Source organism: Phoxinus phoxinus (assembly GCF_949152265.1).
Source record: "Phoxinus phoxinus genome assembly, chromosome: 15".
NCBI classification, from domain to species: Eukaryota; Metazoa; Chordata; class Actinopteri; order Cypriniformes; family Leuciscidae; genus Phoxinus; species Phoxinus phoxinus.
The window spans coordinates 1,373,150-1,388,707 of NC_136890.1; the positions used below are offsets into that span (position 1 = coordinate 1,373,150).

Consider the following 15,558-nt stretch of genomic DNA (forward strand, 5'->3'; position numbering starts at 1 on the left):
CTCGAGTCCCTGGTCTCGGACTCGACTAGCCCTGGTCTGGGGCTCGACTAGCCCTGGTCTGGGGCTCGACTAGCCCTGGTCTGGGGCTCGACTAGCCCTGGTCTGGGGCTCGACTAGCCCTGGTCTGGGGCTCGACTAGCCCTGGTCTGGGGCTCGACTAGCCCTGGTCTGGGGCTCGACTAGCCCTGGTCTGGGGCTCGACTAGCCCTGGTCTCGGGCTCGACTAGCCCTGGTCTCGGGCTCGACTAGCCCTGGTCTCGGGCTCGACTAGCCCTGGTCTCGGGCTCGACTAGCCCTGGTCTCGGGCTCGACTAGCCCTGGTCTCGGGCTCGACTAGTCCTGGTCTTGGACTCGACTAGCCCTGGTCTTGGACTCGACAAAGGTGGTCTTGACTACAGCCCTATCACATGATCTGTGTAAGTCCACATGTCATGAGAAGCGGAGTGCCAACAACAGGTCGAGAGCTACAAGTTAAACACACAACTTAAGACATTCGGTTTGCAAATGCGCATTGGAACGGGAAACAGAATGGTTGAACTATGTTGGTAACGACAGAACTTGCGACTAAAATTGTAAATATTCAAATTATTTTTATTTTTTCACGTTTGTCTAATAAATGTATGCATTTAGGGGGATGCTTCCCTAAAAACACTGAAAGAATCGCTGATGAAATTGTGCAGTTCATTACGTTTCCCATCCCTATCGCCCAAGCAGTCACTAACACTACGACTAAACCATCACAGCCAATCAGAAGAGCGTGTGGGCGGAGCCTCTGTTCAAGCAAACTGCACTCGCAACCAAATCAATCAAACTCACAGCCAATCAGAAGAGCGTGTGGGCGGAGCCTCTGTTCAAGTAAACTGCACTCGCAACCAAATCAATCAAACTCACAGCCAATCAGAAGACCATGTGGGCAGAGCCTCTGTTCAAGCAAACTGCACTCGCAACCAAATCAATAAAAAAAAAAATCACAGCCAATCAGAAGAGCGTGTGGGCGGAGCCTCTGTTCAAGCACACTGCACTAGTAACCAAATCAATCAAACTCACAGCCAATCAGAAGAGCGTGTGGGCGGAGCCTGTTCAAGCTAACTGCACTCGCAACCAAATCAATCAAACTCACAGCCAATCAGAAGAGCGTGTGGGCGGAGCCTCTGTTCAAGCAAACTGCACTCGTAACCAAATCAATCAAACTCACAGCCAATCAGAAGAGCGTGTGGGCGGAACCTCCGTTCAAGTAAACTGCACTCGTAACCAAATCAATCAAACTCACAGCCAATCAGAAGAGCGTGTGGGCGGAGCCTCTGTTCAAGCTAAGTGCACTCGCAACCAAACTCACAGCCAATCAGAAGTGTGTGGACGGAGCCTCCGTTCAAGTAAACTGCACTCGCAACCAAATCAATCAAACTCACAGCCACTCAGAAGAGCGTGTGGGCGGAGCCTCCGTTCAAGCAAACTGCATTCGCAACCAAATCAATCAAATGGCACAGCCAATCAGAAGAGTGTGTGGGCGGAGCCTCTGTTCAAGCAAACTGCACTTGCAACCAAATCAATCAAAACTCACAGCCAATCAGAAGAGCGTGTGGGCGGAGCCTCTGTTCAAGCAAACTGCACTCGTAACCAAATCAATCAAACTCACAGCCAATCAGAAGTGTGTGGACGGAGCCTCTGTTCAAGCACACTGCATTCGCAACCAAATCAATCAAATGGCACAGCCAATCAGAAGAGTGTGTGGGCGGAGCCTCTGTTCAAGCAAACTGCACTCGTAACCAAATCAATCAAACTCACAGCCAATCAGAAGTGTGTGGGCGGAGCCTCTGTTCAAGCAAACTGAACTCGCAACCAAATCAATCAAACTCACAGCCAATCAGAAGATCGTGTGGGCGGAGCCTCTGTTCAAGCAAACTGCACTCGCAACCAAATCAATCAAACTCACAGCCAATCAGAAGAGTGTGTGGGCGGAGTCTCTCTCTGCAAGCGCACTAGAAAACCAAATACATAAGTACATAATCAAAATGTATAAATATTTCACCATACACAATTATTAAAAACGAGACTGAAACGATCTTAGATCTTAATTGTATTCATTGTTCACTTCTCACTATCATTGATAAGAATGAGTCAGCTTGGGGGAGCACATGATATAACCCATGTTCACTCACAGCTGATCTGGAGAATGATGAATTCTCACTGCGTGACAGAGAACAGTTCAACACAGCTTTACTACTGAGGGGAAATACACACGCTTTGGAAATATATATACATATACCAAAGGATGCAGAACAGAAATCAAAGGTCTATAACTACAACGAAACAACACTAAGCAAAGAAAGAACTCAATCTGCACATATTATATCTCTGCTTCGTCAACGTCTCTGTTAGCTGACCAATAAAAACATTCCTCCCGACCTTCTAAACAAACCTGCTGTCCTGTTAATGAGGAATCAAAATTAAACATGCTTTCGACGTGCACTCTTAAAAATGAATGTTCAAAGGTCACAGTGATGCCGTAGAGATGATCAGGTCTTAAAAGAACCAATGTTATCTTAGTGTGAAGAACATTTGAATAATCTGAAGAACCTTTCGTGCAATGGAAAGATTGCATTGATGTTTGAGGATCTTAAAACCATCAAACCCAATGAAGAACGTGTAATACCAGCACGTTATTCTTCTGCCACTGTCAGGAATCTATTATGAGTATCTCTGAAACATGCAATCATCATCTGATGCCATTACTGTACCATAGTATTATCATAGTACTTCCCAAACAAAACACAGCCAAAAAACAAGAACAATGACTCGCCATTCCAATGTAGGAAACACAAATAAGCATCACTGTTCCAGGACATGGCGAGATAACATGATATATTCCCGATAAACACGTGGAATGTGTACAAATATCTATAAACAATGCTGGGAGGCATGTCTGGGTGAAATATGTACAAATTATGACATGTACAGTTATAATAATCAAATAAATAACAGTGTAACATATAAACCAACGGTTGGGTTAAACACCCATATTTGACCCAAACATGGGATGAAGCAACCCAGCATTTTACATTTCCATAAGGGAACCATCAATGTGTTCATTGCTCAAATAAACAAAGCACAATATATTACAGTAAACACCACACATGACAATAATTGTATAAATATGTAAATAAATGTATGTTTATTGGCAAAGAGCGCGTGATTGCTCTTGTAAAACCCATAACGTTGGTCATTTATTTAACGATAGCATTGATTGTTTGTTGACTGATTATGGGAGATATAATCAATATATGTTTAAGAATTCTCTTTACAAGCAAACCAAGCACATTATGAATATTCAAACAAAAGAAGTAAGCCGTTGTGTTATCTGCACGGCCGCGACACCGTTATGAATCAGCATATAACACATCATATCGTGTCGTTGTTCATCTTACCTGTCGACAACATTAATGCTCCACCGGCCCAGCGATTAATGCGCTAATACAGGCTTACGAGCGGTTATTACTGCGATGCGATGCGATGGACGCGCGCGTCAGTAACGCCACTGGACATCCATCAGGCCGAGGCTTCCGCGTCACCTCGCGTTGTGTGACCGCAGATAATTCCACACGAAAACAAAAACAAAAACCATCTATAAATCATCGAAATGAAAACACATCGCGCTAGTCAAGCTAGCAGTGCGGGTTCGCTGGACACGCCCACGCCGCTGCTTCCCGTGCCGTATGCAAATTTACCAACCGTACTATGGCGAGAGATAGGCTCATGAATATTAATGAGGTGACGCTACAGGAAGGTTACCAGGCAACGCTCGATTAATATTCATGCGCTAATCCTTCGTCGTAGTCGGATTCGTAATTGTTTGGCTATAGTGCGTCATTAAATTAACGTTCTTGTTTTAAATGATTGCCTTTATGATGCAGTTGCGTAGAACTATGGGGAACGTTATTATACTTGATTAGTAAATCAATATACTTGATAGTGAATTCCTGATTTGAAACCGGACAGTGCGCATGCGCGGACAGCTGAGATTGCGCTCCCACTACATGGTCCTCGTGAGCCATCTTGTTGTCGATCCAAATGCTACACCGATGATGATCACTTCATATATTATACATCAGTGTGCACGCGTTATTACGCTTATTACAGACATTTTCTGTAATCAGCAAACAGACGTTCTCAGAACTTCAGCTAACATTACATTCTGGCAAGAGTTTCTCAATAACGTTCATAACGTTAGTAGATTGTTCGCTCAAAGTTAGGATATAACAGGTACGTTCTTTAATAATGTTGTTGAAACGTTATTTAAATATTGTTCAGGGAACGTTTAATTTTCTGAAATATTTTAGTTGGACGTTAGAACGTTTTTACTTACGAGAACATTCAAAAGTAACGTTCCCATGTTTGCAAAATCATAAATAAAATAAAAACCATTTAAAAAACTGGACATTTTGAACGCTCAGTTTCATCTGCATAGTGAGTTATTATTTTGTAACTCAATATTTGTTTGAACTGTATTGATACTGGGAGATGTGTATGAAGCACGGGCATGTCTTTGTTTTTAGATGAACAAAACAAGAGGAAATTACTAATCCTCTCAGAATTACTAAACTTCATCACCGTGTATTGTCTATACTTGGTCACATGATGCTATCTGGAAACTAGTAATTCAAAATTACTGCATCAATATCAATATGCGTCTTATGATCAGAAAATGTGTCATGTATATGTTCTGCCGCAGCAAAAGATGGCGCTCAGCTTCACATTTAAAACCCATGAACGGCTAAACTTGTTTGTGTCCTGGAGTAAACAGCAGCCAAATTAAGCAAAACACTTGGTTCGGTATATCCTTTATTTGGAAAAAAATTAATTTGACATTGAAATATGTCTAACGGTGTCTATGACGTAAGATCCAGCTGAGAAGCATATACTCAACTACACCTTCCTTGTGGATTCAGGAGTTTGGTTAATTTGGCAAAAAACCCTCAGTCATTGGCACTAAAACTAAAGAACTATTTAAAGTCCCCCTGTAGTCAATGAGTGTACCCCTAAAACTCATCTCTGATCACCAAAATTACATGTTTAAGTGTTTTTTTCCTTCATGTCTTAAAATATCTTGAATGTAACTCGACACCCTTGCCTCATTTAGTATGCGCGGTTCTATGAATATGCAGATGAGCCCCGCCTCCACTCACTCACTCAGAGATCCACTGGTGGACGATCACACGTTGATCTGATTGGTTACAAGGTAGTGTGTGGCGTCAGAAACACCAGCGATTTCAAACCGTGTTTTTGAGACTGTCTTTGGTTCACTGCAGTTTTAAGCAGAAAATACTCAGCAATGCTGTCCACTTATGAACTTACACATGGTGTGTGTTAAAGCGTATTAATAACACCACATACACACATACACTACATTAAAAGCTGGATTTACACCACAGGGCGACTTTAAGAACTAAGATTCCCTCGTTAAAATACCAATTGACCACCATTGAAGAGCGGGTACTTGAGACTCGACTGGTTTTATAAAATGAAAATCAAATACAGTATTTAAAAAAATTATGTATAGGCATGTTTACAAAAACATGAAAAAATTATATGAAATATTATATCTGAAACATTTAATGTACTAGTAAACCATTATATATATATACATATATTAGTGTACGATTAATCACATTCAAAATAAAAGTTTGTTTTTACATAATATATGTGTATAATTATTTTGTATTTATAAATACACATATGCATGTATATATTTAAGAAAAAATTATTTATATATAAAAAAATTATATTATATATAGTATATACATGCAAATATTTCTTAAATATGTACATGCATATGTGTGCATTTATAAATACAAAATAATTATACACAATACACACATTATGTAAAAACAAACTTTTATTTTGAATGTGATTAATCGTTGCACAGACCTATATATATATATATCTCCACTTCTTAATTTACAGACTGGTCTCTTTTCACAATACTGATGTCCTGGACAGTCTATGCACTGACGGCAACTCTGAAAACATAAATAAACAACAATAAATTAAAGTCTTTGAACTCTGGATTAGCATCGCTATGAATACAAAAGTACCTAGAGTTGTTTAAAACAAACGAGTTCTAGTCGCGTCACAGCAACGGCAAGCTCCCCTGCGGCGCCAGGATGATCCCGAACACGTAGAAGAGTCCCATGAGCAGGTTGAGCTTGGCGGTTTTATGCGGGATCTTAGCGTAACAGCGGCGGCGGAACTGCCTCTCCAGCGGGAAGGCCATGGGCAGCGTTAGCAGCGGGAGAGCCATGCTAATGCTGTAGCGCGTGGCTAGGATGCAGAACAGCAGGTAGGGCACGAACAGGAGCAGGTTGTAGATGATGTAGGAGAGCGTGGGTCCCACGAGGATGGCTAGCGTGACGATCCCCGCCTGCTTGTCCGAGTCCATGTCTCGGGTGTTGTTGCTGTGCAGGATGGCTTCGGTGTTGAGCGCTAGCGGCACGGCGTACACTAGCGGTAGCACTGACAGGTATCCCACCTGCACCGCGTGAGCGAACATCACCGCTAGAGGCCCGAAGGTGATGAGGATCACCACGTCTCCCAGAGCCACGTACTTCAGGCCGATGCCTAGAGACACACACACACACACACACACACACAACACGTGAGAACACTAGATTGCCTGGAAAATGACTGCGTTTTTTACACTTAACTGTAGTCAGTGTGTAATGTTGCTGTGTGATCATACACAACATCTGCAGAGTTACAACACTCAGAGTTCAGAGCAAAAGGAGATATTTGCTTTTAAAGAAATCGCTTTTTAAGGACTACAACAAACGGCTGATAGGAACTACACGACATTCCTCCCGGCTTAGTGACATCACCAACCCTAATTTACATAAACCCCGCCCCCAGAACACGATTTATAGATTGTCATGACAGAATATGCTAATCAATGGCTAGAAGTTAACTACACATAAACTACATAATTTCATCAACTAACCATTCAGAAATGTCCTGTTGCTTCTACATGACATTTATTAATATAACTAATTGTGTTCGTCTGAAAGAAGAGTGTCATATACACTAGGATGAGTTGAGGGAGAGTAAATCATTGGATAATTTACATTTTTAGGTGAACTATCCCTTTAAGAGCGTGCATGTAAACGTGTTCACTGTGATTGTAAGACCCAGTCATAACCCAGCATATTCACCCCCAGTAATATTTGGTCTATATACCTAATTTTGCCCTTCGTGGCCATTTTTTAAGACCCAGTCCTAACCCAGCATATTCACCTCCAGTAATTTTTGGTCTATATAGCTAATTTTGCCTTTCAAGGCCATTTTTAAGACCCAGTCAAAACCCAGCATATTCACCTCCAGTAATTTTTGGTCTATATAGCTAATTTAGCCTTTTATGGCCATTTTTTAAGACCCAGTCATAACCCAGCATATTCACCTCCAGTAATTTTTGGTCTATATAGCTAATTTAGCCTTTTATGGCCATTTTTAAGACCCAGTCAAAACCCAGCATATTCACCTCCAGTAATTTTTGGTCTATATAGCTAATTTTGCCTTTTATGGCCATTTTTTAAGACCCAGTCATAACCCAGCATATTCACATCACCTCCAGTAATGTTTGGTCTATATAGCTAATTTTGCCTTTCAAGGTCATTTTTTTAAGACCCAGTCAAAACCCAGCATAGTCACCTCCAGTAATATTTGGTCTATATAGCTAATTTTGCCCTTCATGGCCATTTTTAAGACCCAGTCATAACCCAGCATATTCACCTCCAGTAATTTTTGGTCTATATAGCTAATTTTGCCTTTCAAGGCCATTTTTTAAGACTCAGTCAAAACCCAGCATATTCACCTCCAGTAATGTTTGGTCTATATAGCTAATTTTGCCCTTCATGGCCATATTTAAGACCCAGTCCTAACCCAGCATATTCACCTCCAGTAATGTTTGGTCTATATAGCTAATTTTGCCTTTCAAGGCCATTTTTAAGACCCAGTCCTAACCCAGCATATTCACCTCCAGTAATGTTTGGTCTATATAGCTAATTTTGCCTTTCAAGGCCATTTTTAAGACCCAGTCCTAACCCAGCATATTCACCTCCAGTAATATTTGGTCTATATAGCTCATTTTGCCTTTCAAGGCCCTTTTTTTTATGACCCAGTCAAAACCCCGTATATTTACCTCCAGTAATGTTTGGTCTATATAGCTAATTTTGCCCTTCATGGCCATTTTTAAGACCCAGTCCTAACCCAGCATATTCACCTCCAGTAATGTTTGGTCTATATAGCTAATTTTGCCTTTCAAGGCCATTTTTAAGACCCAGTCAAAACCCAGCATATTCACCTCCAGTAATGTTTGGTCTATATAGCTAATTTTGCCCTTCATGGCCATTTTTAAGACCCAGTCCTAACCCAGCATATTCACCTCCAGTAATGTTTGGTCTATATAGCTAATTTAGCCTTTCAAGGCCATTTTTAAGACCCAGTCCTAACCCAGCATATTCACCTCCAGTAATATTTGGTCTATATAGCTCATTTTGCCTTTCAAGGCCATTTTTAAGACCCAGTCAAAACCCAGCATATTCACCTCCAGTAATATTTGGTCTATATAGCTAATTTTGCCCTTCATGGCCATTTTTAAGACCCAGTCCTAACCCAGCATATTCACCTCCAGTAATGTTTGGTCTATATAGCTAATTTTGCCTTTCAAGGCCATTTTTAAGACCCAGTCCTAACCCAGCATATTCACCTCCAGTAATGTTTGGTCTATATAGCTCATTTTGCCTTTCAAGGCCATTTTTAAGACCCAGTCAAAACCCAGCATATTCACCGAGTAATTTTTGGTCTATATAGCTAATTTAGCTTTTTATGGCCATTTTTAAGACCCAGTCATATTCACCTCCAGTAATGTTTGGTCTATATAGCTAATTTTGACTTTCAAGGCCATTTTTAAGACCCAGTCATAACCCAGCATATTCACCTCCAGTAATATTTGGTCTATATAGCTAATTTTGCCTTTTATGGCCATTTTTAAGACCCAGTCAAAACCCAGCATATTCACCTCCAGTAATGTTTGGTCTATATAGCTAATTTTGACTTTCAAGGCCATTTTTAAGACCCAGTCATAACCCAGCATATTCACCTCCAGTAATATTTGGTCTATATAGCTAATTTTGCCTTTTATGGGCATTTTTAAGACCCAGTCAAAACCCAGCATATTCACGTCCAGTAATGTTTGGTCTATATAGCTAACTTTGCCCTTCATGGCCATTTTTACGACCCAGTCATAACCCAGCATATTCACCTCCAGTAATTTTTAGTCTATATAGCTAATTTTGCCTTTTATGGCCATTTTTAAGACCCAGTCAAAACCCAGCATATTCACGTCCAGTAATGTTTGGTCTATATAGCTAATATAGCCTTTTATGGCCATTTTTAAGACCCAGTCATAACCCAGCATATTCACCTCCAGTAATGTTTGGTCTATATAGCTAATTTTGCCCTTCATGGCCATTTTTACGACCCAGTCAGAACCCAGCATATTCACCTCCAGTAATATTTGGTCTATATAGCTAATTTTGCCTTTCAAGGCCATTTTTAAGACCCAGTCCTAACCCAGCATATTCACCTCCAGTAATATTTGGTCTATATAGCTAATTTTGCCTTTCATGGCAATTTTAAGACCCAGTCCTAACCCAGCATATTCACCTCCAGTGTATAAGAAAGAGCTGGACAGTCCCCCGAAGTAGATGAGCGCGAGATGCTCGAGTCTGAGCGAGGACAGGCAGAAGAGCAGTGTTGCGCACAGACAGCCGGCGGAGTACAGCACCGCCCCGAACATCACCACGTCCTGTGGCTTCAGGATCTGGTCCACCAGAGTCCGGTCGTCACTCTTCTTGTGATCGATGCCCTTGGAGAAGTCGTAGTAGGTGTTGACCAGGTTCCCGGCGCCGTGGACCAGCAGCACGGCCACGGCACACACCAGCAGAACCAGCAGGTCCACGGACCCCTCCAGCTTGTAGGCCAGCGCGCTGCCGAGGGCCACGGGTGTTAGCGAGGCGCTGAAGCTCCAGGGACGCAGCGCTAACACGTACGCCGCGCACTTGCCCTGCACACCCCTGACGCCACGGGCCCGACCCGCTCCAGAACACCCCGACCCGTTCAGGCCGTTAGACCCCGAGAGAACACAGCTCTCAGCGCTCGCCTGCTTCATGGTGGATCAATCTAGCAGCGCTTCAGAGAGAGGAGACGAGCTGTCGAGACACACACACACACACTAATTCATTTGTCTTAAAGCATATTAAAAACACCACATAGACATATAACAACATTACACGGCTCTGTGGAATGCTTGATTCTGATTGGTCAGTGGTATATTATTCCCAGATAACAGCAGAACACAGAAACACCGGCTCATCCGGGTCCCTGAGGTCAGCAGCGCTACACACTCGCTAGGAACGGGTTTTCCTCATGGAAGTTTTGCGCTTGGTGAGCTAATAAAATATTAAAACTCAAATCAATATTTTGTGTACAGTTATCTAATAATGTCATCCAGTATCGTGGACTCGCTCTCTCGTTTCATAAAAACGCAGCGGCTATAAAAGAGTCAAATGTACTTTTTTAAATTATTAATATGATTTATGATATTAATTACTGTGGAAATGCTATGTGAAAAACATATGCCCTTCAAAGACACTAACAAAAACCTGGCAAAATCACATGTTTTTTATGATAATAAACTAAATAATCCAGTAAATCTTCATAATTTTTATCAGTATTGGTTATACCGTGTCTTTCTGGACAGTAATACCATATTTTGGGTAGAAATTATATGTAATATCATATAACACATGATTTCATGTATTATTGTTAGTAGCAGTTATGAAAGAGAAAATCATATTTAATGGTCGGTTGAATCAAACCCCCTGTAGTAAAGTATGATATTGAGAGAGCAGTAATTAAAGAGCCATAATCAGCTCACCTGTTGATCTGCTCATTAACATCAGATCACGTGTCCACACACACACACTCCTCCGTGTGTCAAACACAACACGCGTTTCTTTCTCAAGTCTTTCATCACTGATTATGATGATTATGATAGTTGTCCGGCTGCTAAAGGCTAATGCTAGTTAGAGAGATTATCAGAGATTATCAAAGTGTCCGTGAGGATCGTAACGTTACCTGCTCCACACACACACACACACACTTCAGCAGAGCCGCTCGCGCATCGTGCCGTGGGTTCAGGGGTCAATCCCCGCAGGGTCCGAACAGAAGCGTGACAGTCCAGTGATGATTTAATCGACATTAGCAACATTAACCGACTCACACATCGCCATTTCCGTCCAACACCTCAGAGTGCAGCGCGTATAATGCAGTCCGGGCGGAAACACAGCAGAGCATCTTCGTTCCGCCCGACTAATCGTTCTGCCTGAGACAGGTTTTCGGTTTTCAAAGCGGGTTCAAAATTGTGTAAATGTATAAATAAAAATATATAATAAATATATTAAAATTAATTAATGAAAATTAAAAAACAATCGGATATAAATAACTTATATGTAGATTATTATATATTAGACAATGAATAAAAAGTTAATAAAATATTAAAACTGTGTAAACTATACAAAATGTATTTACATATGAAGACTTCAGATGCAAAAGCCTCTAAGTCCGTCTAACGTTTTTCTTTAATATTAACATTTGTATAAGGCTCCTATAGGTTTCTACCTAAGTACAGACATTTCCTATGTGATTTAGTGAGTTTGAAGTTAAGGTATTTGATGAGCGTATGTGCGGAGAGCATTCACTCAAACTCAATATTATTATCTCATTTTTTACATAGGTGGCTTTCAGGGGCTTTTGCACTGGAGGTCTTCATTTATAAGTAAATAATACAGCACAGTAGTGACTAGTGGCAAAGTAATTTCGCCAATTTGCGTGTTGCCCTTTCTCCCATTCATAAGTAATAGGAATTAATGTCTTTCTATATATAAACGCTGCGTCCGAAATCAAATTATTGCCTATTATTTAGTGCGCAAAAAAAACAGTACGCCAACAGAGAAGTAGGAGTCCGAATTCATAGTAGCCTATTCGAGAGAAAAAAACATAGGAAAAAACAGAAGGCGAAAGTCTGCGGATGATCTTCTACTTCCGGTGAGATTCTGAAGTGTGGATTGACACTTCCCATGAGGCCACGGGAGAGGATTTATTAATGCCAGTGAAGCGACGCAACTGATGCTGGTAGATATGTTGTTAATGCCTGTTTGTTATTTGAAATGATTGAATAAAAATGTAAAAAAGCTTCCAGAGATCCCTGTAACATGCAGATAAAGACGTTTTGGAGAGAGAAAAACAAAGAAAGAAAGAGGGAAATCCCACGCAAAATATTCACAACTTGAGCTAATGGATAGTTTTTAAAAAAGGAGAGCTATATAAAATGAGCCACATTGGCAACATTAACTCTTGTTCTCTGTAATCTACGGTCACGTTTACTTTTACGTTCTACTTTTGACTTTTTTGGCGACGATGTTTTCTTCTCCTGTGGCTTGGCATATGTATGGTCCATAATAACAATGCAATCCAGACTTTTAAACTCGCCAGTGCAGTTAGCGCCTCTCACTGCTCTGCACCTGCGCTTCTGCTGGGTTCGGCTGGCTCTGAACGAAAGCGCGTTGTGGAAACACGTTGGCTTAGTACTTTTTGTCCCTCTCTGCTATTATAGTTTTGCAAGATGGCAGAACTACATGGAAGCCTCCGTGGACCTACCCGTCCCATGTATATAAAGATAATAAATTCTTCATTTATAAGGATAAGTCAGATAACTGGCCGAGGTATTTGTACACCATTGAGGACATATTTATGAATACAAATATTGTTTTTAGATAATAAAATACCTAAAAAGATACTTATTGTCCCTTTAAATAACTTCATTTTGCCTCTCATCTTATGCGTTACCATTTCACTTTCATACAGGTTTTCTACAGCCTCAATCCATTTATCCAACCTGGGTGGATCAGTTTTTTTCCAACCTCGAGTTATTTGTTTAATAGCAGTAATTCTTAACACCCAGAAGATATAATAATCTTCTTTGTTTAACCGTTCCGGCTGTACGCCCAGCATGACATGTAGTTGGTCAAAATTTATATTTTGACCACAGATTTGCTTCATTAATTCTAACACATTACCCCAATATGGCTGGATTGTATTTGATTTGTATGTTTACTAATTTTCAGTGGTGTTCTAAAAAATCTTACCAATAGTTTCCACGCATATTCCTGCCAATAGGGGACTTAACATAGCAGAAAACATTTGTACATGCTTGACCGGGAAGCTTTTCAAGCACAGTCTGGAAGCATGAAGATAAACATGATTATACGGGGTTGTGGGCAGACTGGGGCCTAAAGAGTCAGTGGTCGGACAAACATGTGTTAGGGATTTTTGTCATGAACATATTTTGATGGAGGGGACACACACTTATCCTCAGATAACCCTCCGGTGCTCTTCCTCGCCGGCCAAAAATGACCGAATTAGTTTTTTTATAATTTCAATGAAATGAATGTACTATATTTTAGTTCGATAATGTTTTTTATGTAATATTTTGTATTTTTTATGGGATTTTATGGTACTACATTATATTTACACTGTATTTAAAATCCATTTATTCACTTTTTGAGCATTAAATTTCCAATTGAGCCGCGTTTAGGAACTAGGACCTGTGGGCTGGGACTCGGTGTGTTTACACCGCAGGAATCAGGATCAGGGTCTAAATAAAGTTACGGGTAAATATGTCCCCCTCAGAAAGCCCTGCTGGCGAGGTGGTGCTTTCTCAAAGTTCAGGAACTTTCAGGGGCGGGACTTGTGCGCTGAACGTGCTGATTGGTTGACTCCAAGCAGCATTTTATTTTAACCGCCATTTTTAAAAATCGCGGTTCTTGGCTTCGTGCAGTAAGAGTTCTCTGTCTGCAAATATGGAATTTAATAAAAAAACACGAGCGCTGGACCGACCACGAGGTCCAGGCTTTAATAAGCGTATTTGCAGAAGAGGAAATCCAGCGGGAACTGGAACCGGCAATCCGCAATGAAAAGGTATAAAATATCGAGTCGGTAATGCGAGCTGGGAATTGTTCACACTAGAAAACAGTGCGGAGAGAAGTTAAAAAAATTAAACCAAGATTACAAGAAATTAAAGGATCAAAGAAGTGGATCCGACACATCACACACAAAAGCACAGCTTGAATCTCCATACCTAATATTAACCTGGCGCTCAAAACTGATTACTGTCCGTCGCAGACTGGGAGCAGCTGTTCTACGTCACCAGACTCATTTGCATAATCAATCTTCCTGGTACTTTAGACCGCGGTGTAAACGCAGTAAGCAAAAAAGTTTTAAAAAGTTCCTGTGCGACAGAGAGTCGAGTGGTTATGACGCAATCGTTAGCCTATTTTTACAAAAACTGTTTCTACGGGGCCATAACGTAAGGTACAAGGTAATGGAGCCTTTTATACATTGTCGAGTTTCTTTAGAAATAAATAATGGACAAATGCAGTCTTTAAACGCCTCAGATGTAAAGTTATTCGCTGTCAAAGTGACGCCAAAATGAATGGGAGTCAGTGGAGTGCTAACAGCAGGAGATGCTCTGCTACAGTGGCGGCTCCCGCGGAGGCTTCGGTTTCCGGCGGATGGATTACCCGCTTGATTACTGTCCGTCGCAGACTGGGAGGAGCAGTCGCGCGCAGTTCTACGTCACCAGACTCATTTGCATAATCCTCCCGGTACTTTAGACCGTGGTGTAAACACAGTAAGCAAAAAAAGTTCCTGAGACAAATTGTTCGGGGTAATTTCGGTGGAAACGCGGCTTTAAGCTGTGGTAAATCTTGAATGATTTAGAGCAAGAGACTGAAGTTTGATCTCTTTTCAAAAAAGACACTTGGCAGATTATTGCTGCAGTGAAAAAAAGTTGTAAAAAAAATAATTTTTTAAAGTTACAGAATTTTACGTTTATTGTTATTAAAAAATTCACAAAATTGCTATTTAAATTTTTTATATTAAATATAAATGAATGCAATTTGTTTGTTCTTTCTTTAAATGTACATTTAAATTAGGCTACTAGATTTGATCAATAATAAATAAATAGTAGTTTAAGTACATTCCTCACATTCTTTCAACTTCAATTCAAAATAACTCACAATTTCATGCATAACCCTTTTATTTCAGCTCTAAATATCTTACATTGGGAGTCTCTGCCGACCGCTTGTGGGAAAATAATAATATAAGATGATATTTGATGACTCTAGATGGGCTTATATCTCTATATGGAGCAGATGAGCTGTTCCGCTGGGTCCTAAAGTCAGTTTCTCTTCAGTGTGTGTTCACATCTAGACATTATACAATCATATTTTGGTAAAGTTTTAGCATTTTTTATTTGAATTTTAAGCATTTTATGTTTTTCTATGTTTACTGAAGCATTCCTCGCATTTCATTCATTCCTACGGGGGTCAAATTGACCCATGAGGGAAGGATTTGTTACTTTTTAAAATTTCAATCACAAAACTCCTC

General features: G+C 40.6%; 2 protein-coding genes across 9 annotated transcripts in view; both read right to left on the minus strand.

The window, feature by feature from the left end:
* mib2 (MIB E3 ubiquitin protein ligase 2) overlaps positions 1-3,700 on the minus strand; it is an 85,593-nt gene extending 81,893 nt beyond the window's left edge. The window contains exon 1 of the mRNA XM_079637793.1: positions 3,426-3,700. Coding sequence (XP_079493919.1) covers positions 3,426-3,438 — 13 coding nt within the window. The 5' untranslated portion in view covers positions 3,439-3,700. The remainder of the gene's footprint in view (positions 1-3,425) is intronic.
* Positions 3,701-5,860: 2,160 nt separating this feature from the next.
* Positions 5,861-11,429, minus strand: ubiad1 (UbiA prenyltransferase domain containing 1). Of its 8 annotated transcripts, none has more exons than XM_079637033.1 (4): positions 11,188-11,427; positions 9,715-10,259; positions 6,093-6,615; positions 5,861-6,017 (listed from the first exon to the last, which is right to left on the minus strand). In XM_079637033.1, the coding sequence occupies exons 2-3, from the start codon at positions 10,217-10,219 to the stop codon at positions 6,128-6,130; spliced, it is 993 nt and encodes a 330-aa protein (XP_079493159.1). In that variant the 5' UTR covers positions 10,220-10,259; positions 11,188-11,427; the 3' UTR covers positions 5,861-6,017; positions 6,093-6,127. The 8 variants fall into 8 exon arrangements, with proteins under 8 accessions (XP_079493159.1, XP_079493160.1, XP_079493161.1 ...); XM_079637034.1 differs by having other exon boundaries at positions 10,988-11,365; XM_079637035.1 differs by lacking the exon at positions 11,188-11,427 and having other exon boundaries at positions 9,715-11,181.
* Between the last annotated feature and the right edge of the window lie 4,129 nt (positions 11,430-15,558).